General features: G+C 43.9%; 1 protein-coding gene across 8 annotated transcripts in view; it reads right to left on the reverse strand.

The window, feature by feature from the left end:
• Positions 1-16,141, reverse strand: part of Zranb3 (zinc finger RANBP2-type containing 3) — a 144,825-nt gene that overhangs the window by 21,230 nt on the left and 107,454 nt on the right. For all 8 annotated transcript variants that reach the window (XM_052200483.1, XM_052200485.1, XM_052200490.1 and 5 more), the window contains 2 exons: positions 12,686-12,835; positions 1,340-1,745 (listed from right to left, as the gene is read on the reverse strand). In XM_052200483.1, the coding sequence (XP_052056443.1) occupies positions 1,340-1,745; positions 12,686-12,835 (556 nt within the window). The remainder of the gene's footprint in view (positions 1-1,339; positions 1,746-12,685; positions 12,836-16,141) is intronic.

Genomic DNA, 16,141 nt, shown 5'->3' on the forward strand with positions numbered 1-16,141 from the left:
GTTTCAAGAAAGCAATATTAACATTTTAATTAGTGTTAATTCTGCCCTTTAATACCTTGGGGATACAAACCAACCAAGGTACAAGATCATTATGCCAACTGTAACACTGTAAAACTGACCACTGTAATGTTGAAATGCACTGTTACTTGAAATTCTTATCTTTTCTCTAAGCAGACTACTTCATGCTCACAACTGGAGTTTATTTTTTCAGATTTCCTGGCAGGTTGTTTATTCAATCATAGGTCTTGAAACTTTCACAGTTGCTCCTGGCATCAAAAGGGAAAAATGAGAACTATCGAACACATAATAAACAAGAATTTTTTTCTAAGCTAGTCAATTTCTACTCTTGCTGTGAGCTGACAAGTTGCTTTATTTTGATTGCACCAGCTGGGATTGCAGGGGGTCACGTTAACTGTGGCAAGGACATCGCATGGAGAGTGTGTGGTTCTAGTTTCGTTTCAGAGAACAGGTGCCCACATAACAAATACAACTCCCCAGATGGCCACTTGTCAATTTTGATAGAGTTCTCAGACAGGAAAGAGAAAAGACTCAGCTACTGATGTATTTTCTTTCAGATTAACACTGAGAGGAGGAGAGGGAACATTGTAACATCAGAGTTCTTTTAGTTCTGTCCTGGTTAGAGTCAGTTGTCAAAAGAAAAAATATACAGGAGAGCCACTGTGAACAAACTATCCCATTGTTAAAATAGACTATTTCTATACTGTGGCATTTCTTCACTGCCATAAAAATATTCTCTGGAACTGAAAACAGCGAGAATACTAATATTTCTGATATTTTTCAGTTACACTGTATTTTATTGTGTATGTATGTGCTGGTTGGATTCTTTTAATAAGACCTTGAGAAGAACTTATGAGTTGTCAAGCAAGAAATATGGCACAATGAATACTGAGCAGGCCAAGTAGTTACAAAATGATTCCATTTAAATATAAAAATCATCTAATTTCCTTAAAAACAAGAATATCTACTTCTTTTATAACAGCAGGTCTGTGATGGGCAGCACATTTGCTACCATAGCAACAGGGTTTCTTCTGCCCACTGAGCTCACATCCTGCTGACATTATTCAGAAATGCCTATTTGTGCCAAGTTAATGCCAAGCCAGTGACACTCAGAATATACATTCTCAACAGAACCAGGAGCCATCCACATTCCACGGGGGATGGATTTACAGGCTTTACTCAATACTTACTCTATTTTAAGGGCTGCAGGCCCTGATGAGTCACGAGGCACTTTGGTAACAACAGAACCCGGAAGCTGGTGGTCTTTAGAGCCTGCCAGGGCACCCTCCCTGCCGTCTCCCCTCCACCTCTGTGCACTCACCAGCTCTGCCCTGAGGGTTCTCACACATCTCACAGTACGAAAGGCCTGGGTCATTGAGGAATGTGCAGAAGCCACACTGCCACCCCTTCTCGGGAAGGGCTGGAGAGGCCAATGGGGACTTGGCCTCACGGACTCTGCCCATGGAAGTGGCTTTGGCTTGCACGGATGGTCTGTCCGCCAGTGCACTGCTGTGGTCCTTGGTGCTCAGGGACCTCAACCTTTTAGCTTCAGGCTCAAACCCATCTTTGTCAGCAGTGCCATCACTTATAGCCATTTTCCCCGGGTCCGAGGCCACTGCAATCTTCTCCTTGCATGCCTCTGATTCACCACAGGGTGTTTCCAACTGTCTTTTTTTCGGTTTGGGCAAGAAGAATGATCGAATATCGTGCTGTTTTTCTTTTTCAAACTGAAATCAGACAACAGTTATGAAATGAGGAAGCAACTGTTCTTCCGAAATGAAATCACTTAGCATTTTCATTAACCAGACTGACTGGAAATGAATTCAATTATAGTATAGCTCTTCATAAATACACAAAACTCAGCAGAATGAACACAGTCATGTACTGAATGAATATAGCCACATACTTCCTATGTGTCTTTGCTTAGCAGGTACTGTGTCCTGAACTCATTTAACCCTTATGCTAGCCCTGTGAAGAAGGCTTCAGGTGAGGAAATTAGATAGGAAAGTTATGAAATGAAAATATACTTTATACACTATCTTCCTTAGATGCCCATCGGGTAAAAAAGGGAATTGTATATGTAGACATTTTAGCAAATAGTATTTTAAGTCAAGAACCCAGAAAAATACTTCCATGGTCAAATTGTAAACACACTGTATATAAACTATGGTACTCGCTAAAATTATACTGACCAGGAAACATTTTTCAAATAGCATTAAAATATTTATTCTGATCACATGCACATACAGACACATGAATGTACATTCCCACATATTTCACATATCTGAAAACATACAAACACACACACACAACACACAGACACCCACAAATGAAAAAAGTAAAGCTTTCCTTTTTCAAGGGTTTCACTAACTAACCTAATATTCCAAAACTTCATAATTACCTATATCTATCTGTGCCTATATAAGCATATACCTCAAAATTCTACTCAGCACTCATTCCATGTGAATAACGTTTTTCTTCATACATTTTTCATGATTTCTCTGGTAATTTCTTCCCTTCCATTGTCTTTTCTTGTTTTCTGGGATCTCTATTAGCCCAATGTTGGGCCTACCCTTGACATCTTATTAGTCTCATGTTTTCCTTTTGCCATTTTCCCTCAAAAATATTAAGCTTTCCTCTGCTTAGCTTCCCTTTCAGGTACTGAACAATTTTGATTTGGCAGCCATGTGCAGTTTTAAATATTATATTCATTTATTTACTATGTATATGTGTGATGTGTATCTGTGTGGACACTTGGGTGCTAAAGTACAGGTGTGGAGGTCAGACGACAACTTGTAGGGCTTAGTTCTCCCTCTTCAGGCTTGGTGGCAAGTGCCTTCATTGGGCCAGCCATCTCCCCAGCATGGTAGATGCATGCATTTAGCATCTAACAGTGGCTTCTTGTTCCTCATTCCTTTTCCACAGGGTTCTGCCTTCATGTACATTTGCAGTATGACCTGAGTCTGAAGCTACAAACCAGAGCTTTTGAAAGGTTATCTTCAGTATCTGTTTTTGTGTTTGCTTACTTCTGTTAATCCCTGCCACTTCCTTCTCAGACAATCAGTGGCTCTCGGCAATGTCTTCACAGAAAGAGAAACAGGGAGCGGGCTGGTGAAATGGTTCAGTAGGTAAAAGTGTGTACTGTGCAAGTCCCACAATCTGAGTGCAATCCCTGGAGCCCTCAAAGGGAACCCCCAAGTGATTGGAATGGGAAGGCTGCCATGGAACTCAGGACACGAGGGTTTGAGCACTAAGATTTGAGAGGACATCCTGGTTGCATGTGAGAATCAGTATTTCACCCTCAGCTCGTAGTTTCTGACTTATTATATACACAAGACTGTTGTCATTAGTTATGAAATAGGAAATAGAGGGAGATAAACTGGCTAGCTGGAAGATCAATGAAAAGAGAGAAGAAACTATTCTTAGACGCAATGAGGACCAGTGGGTGCTGGGGGAACTTTGAGGAGGGGCAGGAAGGAGAGAGAATAAACGAGCGAGAATATGAATGGCAGAGAGCTGGCCGGGACGTCAAGGAACCATGCACAGGCGGGCAGCAGGAACGGATGTCCAGTCACACAGAGGCAGTGTGAGAAGAGAAGAAACGGTGAACTGAGGACAGGAGAGCATTAAGGATGGATGCAGGCAAGAAGCGTGATGACCTCACACTAGATAAACAGGGGGAGACTTAACCTTTCATGATTAACCCAGTACAGTTACAGCTGGGGGGCTCGGTGCTCTTCAATTCTGGGCTGTTTTCTTGGGCTACTTTTTCTTTTTCTATCTTTTCCTTCTAAATATTTTTTTTTCCTTTCTGGGTGGTTTTCTCCTTATCTTTTCTTTCCTTGTTAAATTATTAATATTGGCATTATAAAATATTAGTTTCTGTCCATTTGCTGATTTTTCCTTAGTTTGTTTCATAGATACAATAATTTCTTTTATTTTTCTGTGGCTATTAAGGACACTTGTGCTTTGTGTTTTTCTGTTCTCCTTGGTCACTGTTTGCTGTTTTGGTGGCCCTTTCTTGGCATAAAGAATTCAGCTTTCCACAATGCTCATGGCCTTCCCCTGCCGCAACATCATCTAAGTCCTCTCCCTCAATTAAGCTACTGCCAAAAATATTTCAATCCCATTTATTATTTTGCAGTGTGGGCACACATGCAGGTGCACATGTGTGTGTGTGGGGAGGTCAGTGGACAGTGTGCAGGGGCTGATTCTCTCCATCTACTGTGCACTTTCCCAGGGTTAAACTCAGATCATGAGGCCTGGCAGCAGTGGTCCTGATCCACTGAGCTTTCTTGCCAGCCCTAATTAAACTATTTAATGTGTCTGCTCACATTTAAGAAGTTGCAAAGAATTCTTCACAGTATAGCTATCAATAATGGTTCTGCTGAAGAGCCTTATAGCTTCAAAGAGGAATCTGGTCTAGTATAGTTGTCTCCTCAAATGACACAGTGGTGGTGACCAGGGAGCAGATCAAACAAAAGTGATAAAAAAATCTTACATTACCTGAACATGAAGTCTTTCCTTCCATCTGTTTGTTTTCAGTTTAGTGAGATGGCCCTTAAGTGCTTCTTTTCTTAGATAAGCAGTTTAAAACATTTTTTTGGGGGGGGGGGGAAATGAAAAGCAAATAAAGTCTATGTCAGCCTGATGGCTTCTCTTGGTTGTCAACTTGACTACATTTGCAGTTATCTAAAACACGAAATGGAAGGCATACCTGTGAGGGATTTTTGCTTAATTCGAAGTAGGAAGACCACTTCTAATCTGGATCTCTGTGGTAGGAGAATTTGCCTTTCCTTCAGATCTTTTGAGAAGGGAGAAGACAAGCCTTCACTCTAGACCTCGAAGTGGGAAGACATACCTTTAACCCAAATCTAACCTGGGCCTCGCCTTCTGCTGGAAGCCTATGTGAGAACTTAAAAGGAAGATTTTGCTCTCTGCCTGCTTGCCCTTGCCTTTCTACCAAGTCCGTTCCTTCACCAGCTCTGCAGCCTACCTCTTGGGATTCCAGGGTATACCTAAGACCAGGCGAGGCGTCCAGCCTCATGGATTGAGCTACTCCTGGATTCCTGGACTTTCCTTTCAGTTAGCCATTGTTGGATTAGCCGGACCATAGCCTATTAGTCATTCTAATAAATCTCCTTTCTATACAGATAGAGATTCACTAACTTGTTGGGGAACCCTGACTAATACAGTCAGTAGTTCTATATGAAATGCACATCTGTAAGCCAACACATGCATTCAACTGTGTTTAGTACTATCAGAATCTTTCAGCAGACTCTCTGTTTTACTGCGCTATCATCAGTGTGTGCCCATGTGTGGAGGCCTGAGGTGTAGGGCGTCTTTGTCGATCACTTTCCACCTTATAAGTGGAAGCAAGGTCTCTTACTGTGCTCTCTGTTTGGGCTAGTTGGGCTGGCTGGCCAGTCCCAGTGAGCCACGTCTCCGCCTCCTTTGTGCTGGGATTATAGATGGGTCACCGTGTGCACCAGGCTCCTAGTGGCTTCTGGAAACCTAAGCACTAGTCCTCATACAATGATTCTCTCACAAACTCATCCCCAGGCCTCTAGTCTACATTTCAAATAATTGTTTCTGTAAAGACTTTCCTTCCCAGCTCACCACCAAATAAACAAATAAATAAAGTATATAGGACTTCTTAAAATGAAAGCAGTCTTCCTAACAAAATCCCTTAAAGAAATCTCCCACAATGAATTCTCAGGTCCTTCCAATATAAAAGTCCTCATTACTGACTGAAGCTATTTTTACAGGATTTTTTTTTTTATTACATTGGGGAAGTATCATTTGAGACATTCTTATTTTGTGCTGGAGGGAACAGTGAGGGATGCGCAGTGATGAGAGACTGCAGTCGGAAATAGCGGCCAGCCTCCGCCATGCTGGAGGTCCCCAACAGTGTGTGGTAGTGAGCAGTGACTCCACTGCATGTGCTGATGTGAAACCACGTGACACTGGGTCTCACAGACTGAGACGTCAGCAAATAACGTCCAGGAAGGAGGAAGTGGCTGGAAATAAATCACTGTAATAATTTCTCAAACCAAAGGACATGCCAAGAATATAATTCTTGCAAATACTGCGTGATCGGTGAAGACTCTAGCTAATTCTGTAAGGATGGCTGAGTTGGATAATGAGGAAGTCTGTCAGAGGTAATGAAACTTACACTCAAGTATCTGGAGGACCGGAGCTTGCCTTTACACTCATCAGTTAGAAACCTGATTCCTAGCATCAGTTGAACTTTCTGATTAGAGCCTCTGGGCAGCTGAGAGGGGAAGTCACTGATGAGGGCTCTTATGACATGTAGCAGCTATGATTGGCAGAAAAACAAGACAGAAAATCTCTGTGATACATACTAGAGGAAATTATATATGCTGGCTGGGAACTGAGAAGGGTTAGGGATCTATGTCCTTGCAAGCCACAGCCAACCTCTAAAGGTCTGGGAAGCCTCTGTGACTGACCTTACACACTTGTTTGAACAGTGCATGTATTTTGTGGGAGAAAGTCTTTATTCCCTCCACAGTCTCAAAGGAACTCAGGACCCAACTAAGGTGAAGTCATGAGAATACAGCATCTTCAGACACACTTATGGGGTTACTAGCTCCATTTCCCTCCCCCACGTTAATGTGGGTAACGAGAGATTGAGTGTTCACAAGTGAAAATGCACACTTGTAGTAAAGGAAACACACATGAGTGGATGCCTCTGTGTGTAGCATTGTACATGTGTGTGTATGCATGGGAGCGATGCTCATGGCTGTATAGGAAGGCTGAAGGACAATATTCAGTTGTATTTCTCTCTGACTTACTCCCTTGAGCTAAGGCACCTCACTAAACTTAGAACTCACCACTTTTCAGAAGGGACTGCTGGGTAGCAAGTCCTAGTGATCCTTCTATGTGCTAAGGTTGTAGGTGTTGGAGGCCATGCCCACCCCTTTAAGTGGGGGCTGGGAATCTGAACTCTGGGCTTTGTATTTGCACAACAAGTATTCTTATCCACTGAGTCATCTCCCCACCCCAAGGAAACTAAGTATGAATTTTAGTTTTTATTTTCTTTTTTGAGAGAGGATATCACATATCCCAGGCTGGCCTGGTGGTGGGACAATGGGTGGAGGCCACCGTTTCTGGCTTCCTGTTTTGTAGAAGTATCTAAGTACTTGCAGATTCCTCTGGCTTCAAAGACTACTCTACAGTGTGGTGGGTATACCTGTAGAGTGACTCCTGTACAGTCAGAACACCACTGTAGGTGCTCTGCCCGACTCTGCAACTGCACTCCGAGAAAGAGCTGGCCCAGGAGTGGTCACACAGTGGAGAGAAGGGCACTGGATGAAGCAAGTGGAGAAGTCTGTGGAGTCCAGGAAACCACTGTACTGGGAGGACATAGGGAACTCATTTGTAGAAGCTGTATAGATGGCTTGGGGGTTCAGAACAAGGAGTACTCTTACAGAGAGAGGATCCAAATTTGGTTCCCAGCACCCACATGACACAGTTCACATACACCTGCAACTCCAGAGTTTTTTATGCCTCTGGTTTCCATGGACACTTGTACTCACAAGCATACCCCCCCCACACACACAAACAAAACCTTAAAGAAAAAGAACTCAAACACCATGCAGCTTAAAACAAAACACACTGTCCTTAATACTTTGAGATGAGACACGGTGATTGCACTGTCTACAGATAGGACATCCAGCAGGTAGGCAGGTGTTTGGGACATGGAGTTAATCAGAGGACACAGCTTTTCACATGATACTGATTTGTAGACACATACACTATATTAAATTCACAGGACTACAAGATACTGATAGCAGCAGGTATGGAACACAGATCTGTGAAGTGAGGGGATCGACGTCCAAGGGTACCGCTGGCTACCGAGACGGCAGCTTAGGGTATATAAGAGGCTATTTCAAAAACAACAAAAGCACACTTCCAGGGATTCTTTTTTTTTTCTTTTTCTGAGATAGAGTTTTATGTACCTCAGGCTGGCCTTGAACTTGTTATATAGCAGAAATAAAGCTGCAACTCCTACCCTCTTGCCTTATGGACTAAGACTGTAGGCAAGAGCCACAATACCCATTTCTCTAATGATTTCTATATCTTATTTTCTATATTTAATTGTTCACCTGAGTTTTTGTTGGGCATCCGATGTTTGTGTTGGTGACTGTTGGAACATGGTTCAGGCATGCAGTCATGTGAGGAGGATTCTGCAGGCTGTGAGCACACCCCAAGAAAACAAGACAGCGGTCTTGTGACCTCAGATTCTTTGAAATATACAATTGTTCTTGGTTCCATGTATGTCCATGCTCCTCCCAGGTGGAGGGAGTGAGTTTACTTCAGATCACTCATTACTGCTTGCTGACGTCATCCCATTAAATGTGTAAACTATCCTTTCTATGCCTCCATGGGAAAACGTGTCCTTATGACTGTATTCAGCGTGAACTCATGGGAGCTTTACTTGGGTGACCTTTCTTAACCCTCAGAGCATAAACTGTCTGATGCTTTGAATAAAGCTGGATGTTACGTGAGACTTTGTTCTGCCTTACTTGTGGGCTCCACTCCCCCAGTCCCACCCCCTCCAGGATGCCATGGGGACAGTCCTGGAACTCTCCTTGGACCTATGGATTAAAGCATCTGAGAAGGTACTACTATTTCTCAAACAAAAGTGTTTTCTAGTTACATTTGACAACAATGTAACTTCCCCTGTGACTTAGAGAATAAGGATAGTTGCTCTCACCAAAATAGACCAGGATCTCCAAATATCAATATCCATCCTGACAGCTTAATGTTTAACACTCATATCATACCACCAGGTCAATAATCTCCCCTGCCCTCCAAAGACAGGGTTTCTCTGTGTAGCCCTGGCTGTCCTGGAACTCACTCTGTAGACCAGGCTGGCCTCAAACTCAGAAATATGCCTGCCCCTGCCTACCAGAGTGCTGGGATTACAGGAGTGCACCACTACCACCTGGCTCAATAATCGTTTTTAAAAACAATTAATTAGTTTTAATTTTATGTATATGAGGACTTTGCCTTGAATGCAAATATGGTGTGGATCTTCTGCTACTGGAGTTACAGTTGTGAGCTGCTGCATGCTGGGAACTAGGAACTGAACTCAGGCCCTCTGCAACAGCAGTCAGTGCTTTTAACCAAGAGTCACCTTCCAGTCCTGCAGTCCAGTTTTTGTAATGAGTGACACAGTAACACTGAAAGATAAAACATTTTTATGAGCTAGTAAAGCTATTTTATTGAATAGCTTATGGCATTCTTGGCACTTAGAAAAGTCACTGTAGTAATATTATAGACAAATATACAATTTATCAGACTATTTGTCCTTTAATTATGGCAAGTGAGTCTCTTTAGGTATGATAAATAAGGAGTTTAAAAGTAGGCATTTCTAAACAGGCGATAGGATCTGACTTGCCAGACATTTTCATCACAAGTGGGAATCTGAGTTCCCAGAAATGAAGCCACACCTCCGGTAAAGATCCTCCAAGACTGATTGACTAATTAGAACTTCCCGGACTGTGGGGGAAAAAGTTGCAAAATTGGAGCCACAATGTATTGGGGAAACTTTAGAATCCCACCCCCTCCTTCTGTTGGACACTACACAGCCTAGAATTTGTAATGCAGACCAGGCTGGCCTTGAACTTTCGGGACCTTTCTGCTTCTCGTGAGTTCTGGGAGTATAGGCATGTACCACCATGTCTGGCTCCCTGGCCTTCTTATCGGAAGCTTTCTGGGATCTGCAAACATACTAAGCTTCCAGCTCTGCTCAGCAGACAGCACCTGACAACTCCAGCAGCTATTTCCCAAGCCTGCTGTAAGCTGCCTCCCTCCTGGTGCTACTGCTGTGTCAAAACGCCTTGACTTACGACTTGTTTTCCTTCTGTAACTATGAAACATCACGGAACTGTTTCCACACTGGAGCTTGCTATCTGGATCAACCTGAATCCACACAGTGGGCCATGGCCACTCAGATTTATCTCAATTAGAAAGCATCTCCTAAGTCCCTTTGGGGCAAAAGCTGCCTTTGCATGGACAGATACAAGAATTTTCTCTTTGCTTAGAGAGCTAGCAGGCACTGTGTCCCTATCCTCTGTTTAATAAAACAAAAGACAACGGTTGCCTCTGTGAGAAGGAGTCAGTCAGAACGGCAAGATGTTCCTGGCGGTGAGAGTGCTTTCTCTACAGGGCTGGGGACCTTTATCAGGGTTGTACCTCTGGGTAAACGTAGGGTCTTTTGAGACAGGATTGGAAGTTAGCTATTAGAGCTGAAGGAGTGGAGAAGAAAATGCAACGAAACTCATAAAAACAATGGAGCACTTCGAAGCTGGTGCTGATCCAGCAGAGACCAGGTCACCAATATCAAGGAGCACCGACATCAGCGTTAATGGACCTGGATCAAAAGCGCTCTCCTGTCATGGCTCCATTCCTAACAAAACTAATAACATGCTTTACAAATGACCAATTGGGGCAGCATGCTGGCCTCCAGAAAGATGCTAAACAGATGGCAGGAACTGCAACTGAAGATCCTTCACATCTATGAACACCAGGAAGAGTGTTTTCAAAGGGCCAGAGTGACACAGGAAGGCCGTAACCCTCTGAGTGGAAGACACATGGATTTAAATTACCCTGAAAAAGAAATCGCTTTCTCCACCCCTCTAGACGTTCTTAACAGATCACTCCCATGTAGCTGAAAAACAAACAAACAAACAAAACAAAAAACCAAAAAACCCAACAGTGATCACCTAGTTTCTCTCTGCAAGAACAGAGAACAAAATAAACTAACTCTACTCAACTCTGGCGTAAAACAAAAGAAAAACATAAAGTAGAATAAAGACATAAATATAACGTGGCTGGCAAACAGCTGGAGATTGGGGGCTAAAAGCATCTGTCGCCTGCTCTGACAACCTGAGCGTGATCCCTGAGAGCCACACGGAAGAAGGAAAGAACAGACTCCTGCAATTGGTCCTTTGACTGGCACATACAATGTGCGCATTCACTTTTCTGTGTAAATATATATGTTTGCATGTAGCTTTTCACAGTGAAAAAAGGAGCACTATAGCAATGATATCCCAAAGGAGTAAAAATAATCCTGATTTTCAGATAGTATCTTACAGGAGAAGGAAGTATGAAGCTAGCTCCTTACAGGAAAGGACAGCAGCAGGTCTGGGCCAAGGGAATTGAATCCGGATTTGGGATATTTTGTTCCCCAGAAAGCAAGGAAGCCCTCTGAGAATTATGGGGCTACAGGGCTGAGGCCATGGTTCAGTAGTCAGAGTTAGTGTTGGGCAACTAACATAAGGACCTCAATTCAAATGTCAAATACCCATGTGCAAATCTGTGCCTGGACCCCCAGCACTGTGCAGTGTGGAAACAGGGGAATCACTGGTACTTGCTGGCTGTCAATCTAGTTCAAGGAACTGTGAGAAGATTGTCAAAATGGAGTAAGAGTGTGTGTTATGGAGCAGAACACCTGATATTCTCTTCCGGCCTTTACCTGCATGTGTACCTGTAGAGATATATGCACCTTTTAACACACACACACACACACACACACACACACACAAATAAAGGTTCTTTATAAAAATGCATCTAATAAACATAGATAAAAATGATAGAACTAGAAAATCGAACCATCATTCAGAACCAACTCAGGCAAAAGTCACTAATTGAAGCGAAAACAACTGGGGAGATGTGGGACCACCAGGATGGTCACATGCTCCGGAAATGTCTATCATGGATAATTTGCCACAGTTTTTTTGGAAAGCAGCTATGCTCACCACACAGCACCAATCACAGTTATCAGCATGTCTGCCTTATTTTATTCGTAAGTCTTGGTTGGTTTTGTTTTTGTGACAGGGTTTTGCTTTGTAGCTCAGGCTGGCTGGAATTTTATGACTCAGCCCCTCAGTGAAAAGCTTTTCATTTTTCTACAGTCAGCATTCCAATCTTTTCCTTTATTACTTGTGTATTGAGGCAAATCTTTATCCTTCCCTACCTTCAAGGTCATAAAAATATTTTCTGCAGTATTCTCTTCTGAAGGTTAGAGTCTATTCAGGTTGTTTTTCTAGACAGCTGAGCCTAAGTTATGAAAGTTTTGGAAAATATAAACTAGTTCAGTAGCAAAGATAAATTTTGCTTCTTCAAGTTTTTTTTATCTGTAAGTAAATAGCCTTTCAAGAGCATAAATAATAGAGAATTGCTGTTTAAAATGATATGCAATAAAGTACATTTTCCAGGCATTAAAATATAGAGAAGGGGTCTAGAGAGATGACTCTGTGCAAAGCATTTGCCATGAAAACACAAGGACCTGGGCCTGGGTGCCCAGGACCCAGGTAAAAGCTGGGTATGGAGGTACCAGCTTATAACCCAGGAGATGAGACAAGTGGGCCCCGGCTTGCTGGCCTTGGGGAACGCAGATGGCAAGCTACAGGTTCACTGGTAGATTCTGTCTCTACATAAAGAAGAGAGCCACAGAGATGGACATCACATGCATGTTGAACTCTCTCTCTCTCTCTCTCTCTCTCTCTCTCTCTCTCTCTCTCTCTCTCACACACACACACACACACACACACACACACATACATACACACACAGAGAGAGAGAGAGAGAGAATAAGTAAATAAAAAATGGAAAAGAACGAGTCACATTCACTTACGTGAGTAAACACAGAGTCCTTGAGCTCTTCAAAACTGTCACTTGGGGTCCATGCTTCAGCAAACTGAAGAAAACCCCACTTCTCCTTGTCATCTTCTGTAGCCTGGAGTTTCTCCTTCCTGCCATTCAGTGTGCTCCCCGTGACCTGAGCCTGTGAGACAGAAACATGAAGCTCTTACCACAGTCACGCCACAGCTGACACGCTTAGTATCTTGACTTCAAGCTGGAGTCTTAAAGTTACCCAATGAGAAAAATATTGCAACTTCAACAGATCATGTTAGTAATGTGGTTATTTAAAATTACAATTTGAATCCTAAATTGCTATCTGATGTAGCCCCTCATAGGCTGCAGAACTCAGGCCACGAGTAGAGTAGAGCAGAGTAGGCCACGGGTCGACCCAGGAGAGCTGGCCCATGGCGAAGGCACAGGAGAGCTGGCCCCAAGGGCATGGGGGGCAGAGCACTGCCCTTGCCCCTGCCCCTTGCTGGCTGTGGCACCATGAGCTACCAGGGCAGTGCTACAGAGCTTCCCTGGGTAGTGTGGTTGTGGGTGCAGGGGACCTGGAGGGCTGACCACCTCAGCTACCACCCATGCCCAGATCCAGGGCTTTGAGTTGTTCTACCCCAAAACTACCACATCAGTGAACTGCTGGAGCATGTGACAGGGACAGAGCTGCAGATCCAAAGCCACAGGCTCCCCAGGACACAGGGCGACAACAGGATGACAGAGAGGTGTCCCTGTTAGCTCCCAAGACTGACAGAGTATCAGAAGTCAGGGACCCTGAACCAGACCAATGACTCATTGCAATGAACATTTGCAAGTAATGTGTGGACAAAGGGGCGCACTGTTGGACACACTGTGACACACTGTAGCGTCCAGGATGAGAGGTATTTTCATACTTTATTTTGTACTTCTGCTTTTTATTTTGTTTAGAGAGGAGGCTACAAGGGCAGAGGGCAGATACAAAGAGACAGGGAGATGAGTGGGACAAAGAATCAATAAAAAGTAAAAAAAAAAAACCAACACACAAAAAAACCTCAAAAGTACAAGTTAATTAGCAAATGTTTAGGGAGATTTAACAGAAACATACAATATTCACTTTCCTCATTAAATTTTTATTTTAATGTTTTTATACTTAGCAGTTTTCCCTAAGCATGAGCGGTCAGCATGCACATTTACAATCACCACTCAGAACTCTCTACAAAAGGGTGTTTATCTGGGACCTCACCCCCAGTGTTGAAATCTTTATCTTGGTGTGATGTTAGGAAGCAGCATCTTAGGGACGTGATTAAGTCATGAAGGTGGGGCCCACTTTCAAGGGATTAGTGACAGAATGCATTGCTATTTATTCCTATGGTATTTTGTTTCGGTGGCTCAAATTTCTTACAAGTTGATGTCCCAAAAGTGTGGCTGCTGCCTGGAGGTGGGGGAGGTTACAGCAGGCAGTGTGTAGAGGCTGTAAGCCTCAGTGTGCAGGCTAGGCAACCCACGAATGGAATTCAAGGGTATTTCAAGTCCACAAGGAGCACAGCAGAGCACAGCCCACCCATAATCCTGTACAGGTCGTTGCTGGGACAGAGACAGCAAAGGCCATGGGATGAAGTCTCAGATGAAAGTGAGGTACATGCTACTGGAAACTGGAGGAAAGGTCACTTTGTTCAAAAGCCAAGGCCTGCACCGCATGGGCAATGTTCTAGTTATTTCGGGAAGAGCTTGCAGGCAGTGAAACTGTGTCTTGCTGTGACTTCTGAGGACACACTGCAAGAGCAGCATGGCTCCTTCTGAATATCTGTGGTAAAAGCAGGCAGAGAGAAACACAGACAGAATTGTGAAGCAAAATGGGAATAATTTAAATTTGGGGAAATTCTTAGCTTCTCAAGACTGAACAAATGAGAAGAACTGTTCTAAAGACAACACTGAGGTGTGTCCAGGTGGCCATTCGATATTGGCATGAGACGAAACTTAATCAAGGTGAGAAGCTGACAGGAGTGCATCAGTAGAAATATGTCAGCTGGGAGGGAAGCAATCACAGACAAGATGGCGGAGGGAGGGCAGTCTGTCAGCCTTCCTGAGCTGCATGGAACTGGAGCACAGCAGACTCCACAGCCAGAATACAAAACAAGGGGAGAAAATGACAAAGGCCATCAGGGGTGACCAGGCACCACTCTCACCACAGGCACTGGTTAGGTGGGAGGGTGTCGTGACACACCTGCTTTCAAATGGATGGTAAATACCAATGGTGAGGGAGCTGCAGGGGTGATCTCTCTCCACCTGGCGGAGCCACTACAATGGTTTGGCCAGGGCCTAGCTGAGACAGGTGGGCATCTCCATCCCTGTGGATCCAGAAGGCAGGGCCACTGCTCTGTGTGGCCTGCAGGACAGTGTAGGCCTAAGAAAGTTAACAGCAAGCTTTGATATCTTACCCAGCTTGCCCTGTGAGGTTTAAGAACTGTCTGGGGTGAGCTAGCCCTTTCTCCTTTCCTTTTTCTTCCTCTTGGAGTGTGAATAAGTATCTTAGATGTCTCTCCCCCAGTTGTAGTTTAGAAGTATATGTTGTAGTTGGCTTCTCTGAGTCACCACTGGAGAGGAACTTCACCTCCAGATGAGTCCCATCTATATCTGATTTAGATAATATTTAGATTGGATACTGGAGTTTGGTAGAGTGCAGTTTTTGCATAGAAGCTCATGAATTTTATGGGGACAGATGACAGTTGGTTTTATAACTTGACACAACCTAAAGCTACCTGGGTAGGGAGACTGCCTCGATCAGGTTGGCGTGTGGGCATGCATGTGAGGCTTGTTTTCAAGTTGGGTGGCACTATTCATAGGCTGGGCTCTGAATGGTATGAAAGTGGAAACGGGGCTCAACAGTAAGCATGCCTTCATTTCTCTCCGTCTGCACTGTAGACTCGCTGCTTTGTGTTCCTGCCTTGCTTTCCCCTCCGTGACCAACTGTAACCTGGAGTTATAAGCTGAATAAGCCACGCCCCTTTTATTAAGTCAGAGCAATAGAAATGAAACTAGGATAAGACAGAATAAAATATAGTAGACTAAAAATGTATGAAACAACTGACGCAAAGGTGTTAGGAGGAGACCGCTAGTTATGGTGCAGTCCTGATTAAAGCGACCCAGGGAGGAAAGGGTCAATTTGGTTTACACTTCCATTATCACTGTTCATCATCAAAGGTAGTCAGGACAGGAAATCAAACAGGGCAGGAACCCGGAGGCAGGAGCTGATTTAGAGGCCGTGCAGGGTGCTGCTCACTGGCTTGCTCCCCATGGCCTGCTCATCCTGCTTCTTTATAGAACCCAGGACCACCACCCCAGGGATGGTACCACCCACCATGGGCTAGGCCCTCCCTCATCAATAACAAAATAAGAAAATGCCCTACAGGCCTGCCTATAGCAGGCCTTATGGAAGCATGTTCCCAATTGAGGCTCCCCCTCTCAGATGACT

Source organism: Apodemus sylvaticus, chromosome 12 (genome assembly GCF_947179515.1).
Source record: "Apodemus sylvaticus chromosome 12, mApoSyl1.1, whole genome shotgun sequence".
In the NCBI taxonomy this organism is placed as follows: Eukaryota; Metazoa; Chordata; class Mammalia; order Rodentia; family Muridae; genus Apodemus; species Apodemus sylvaticus.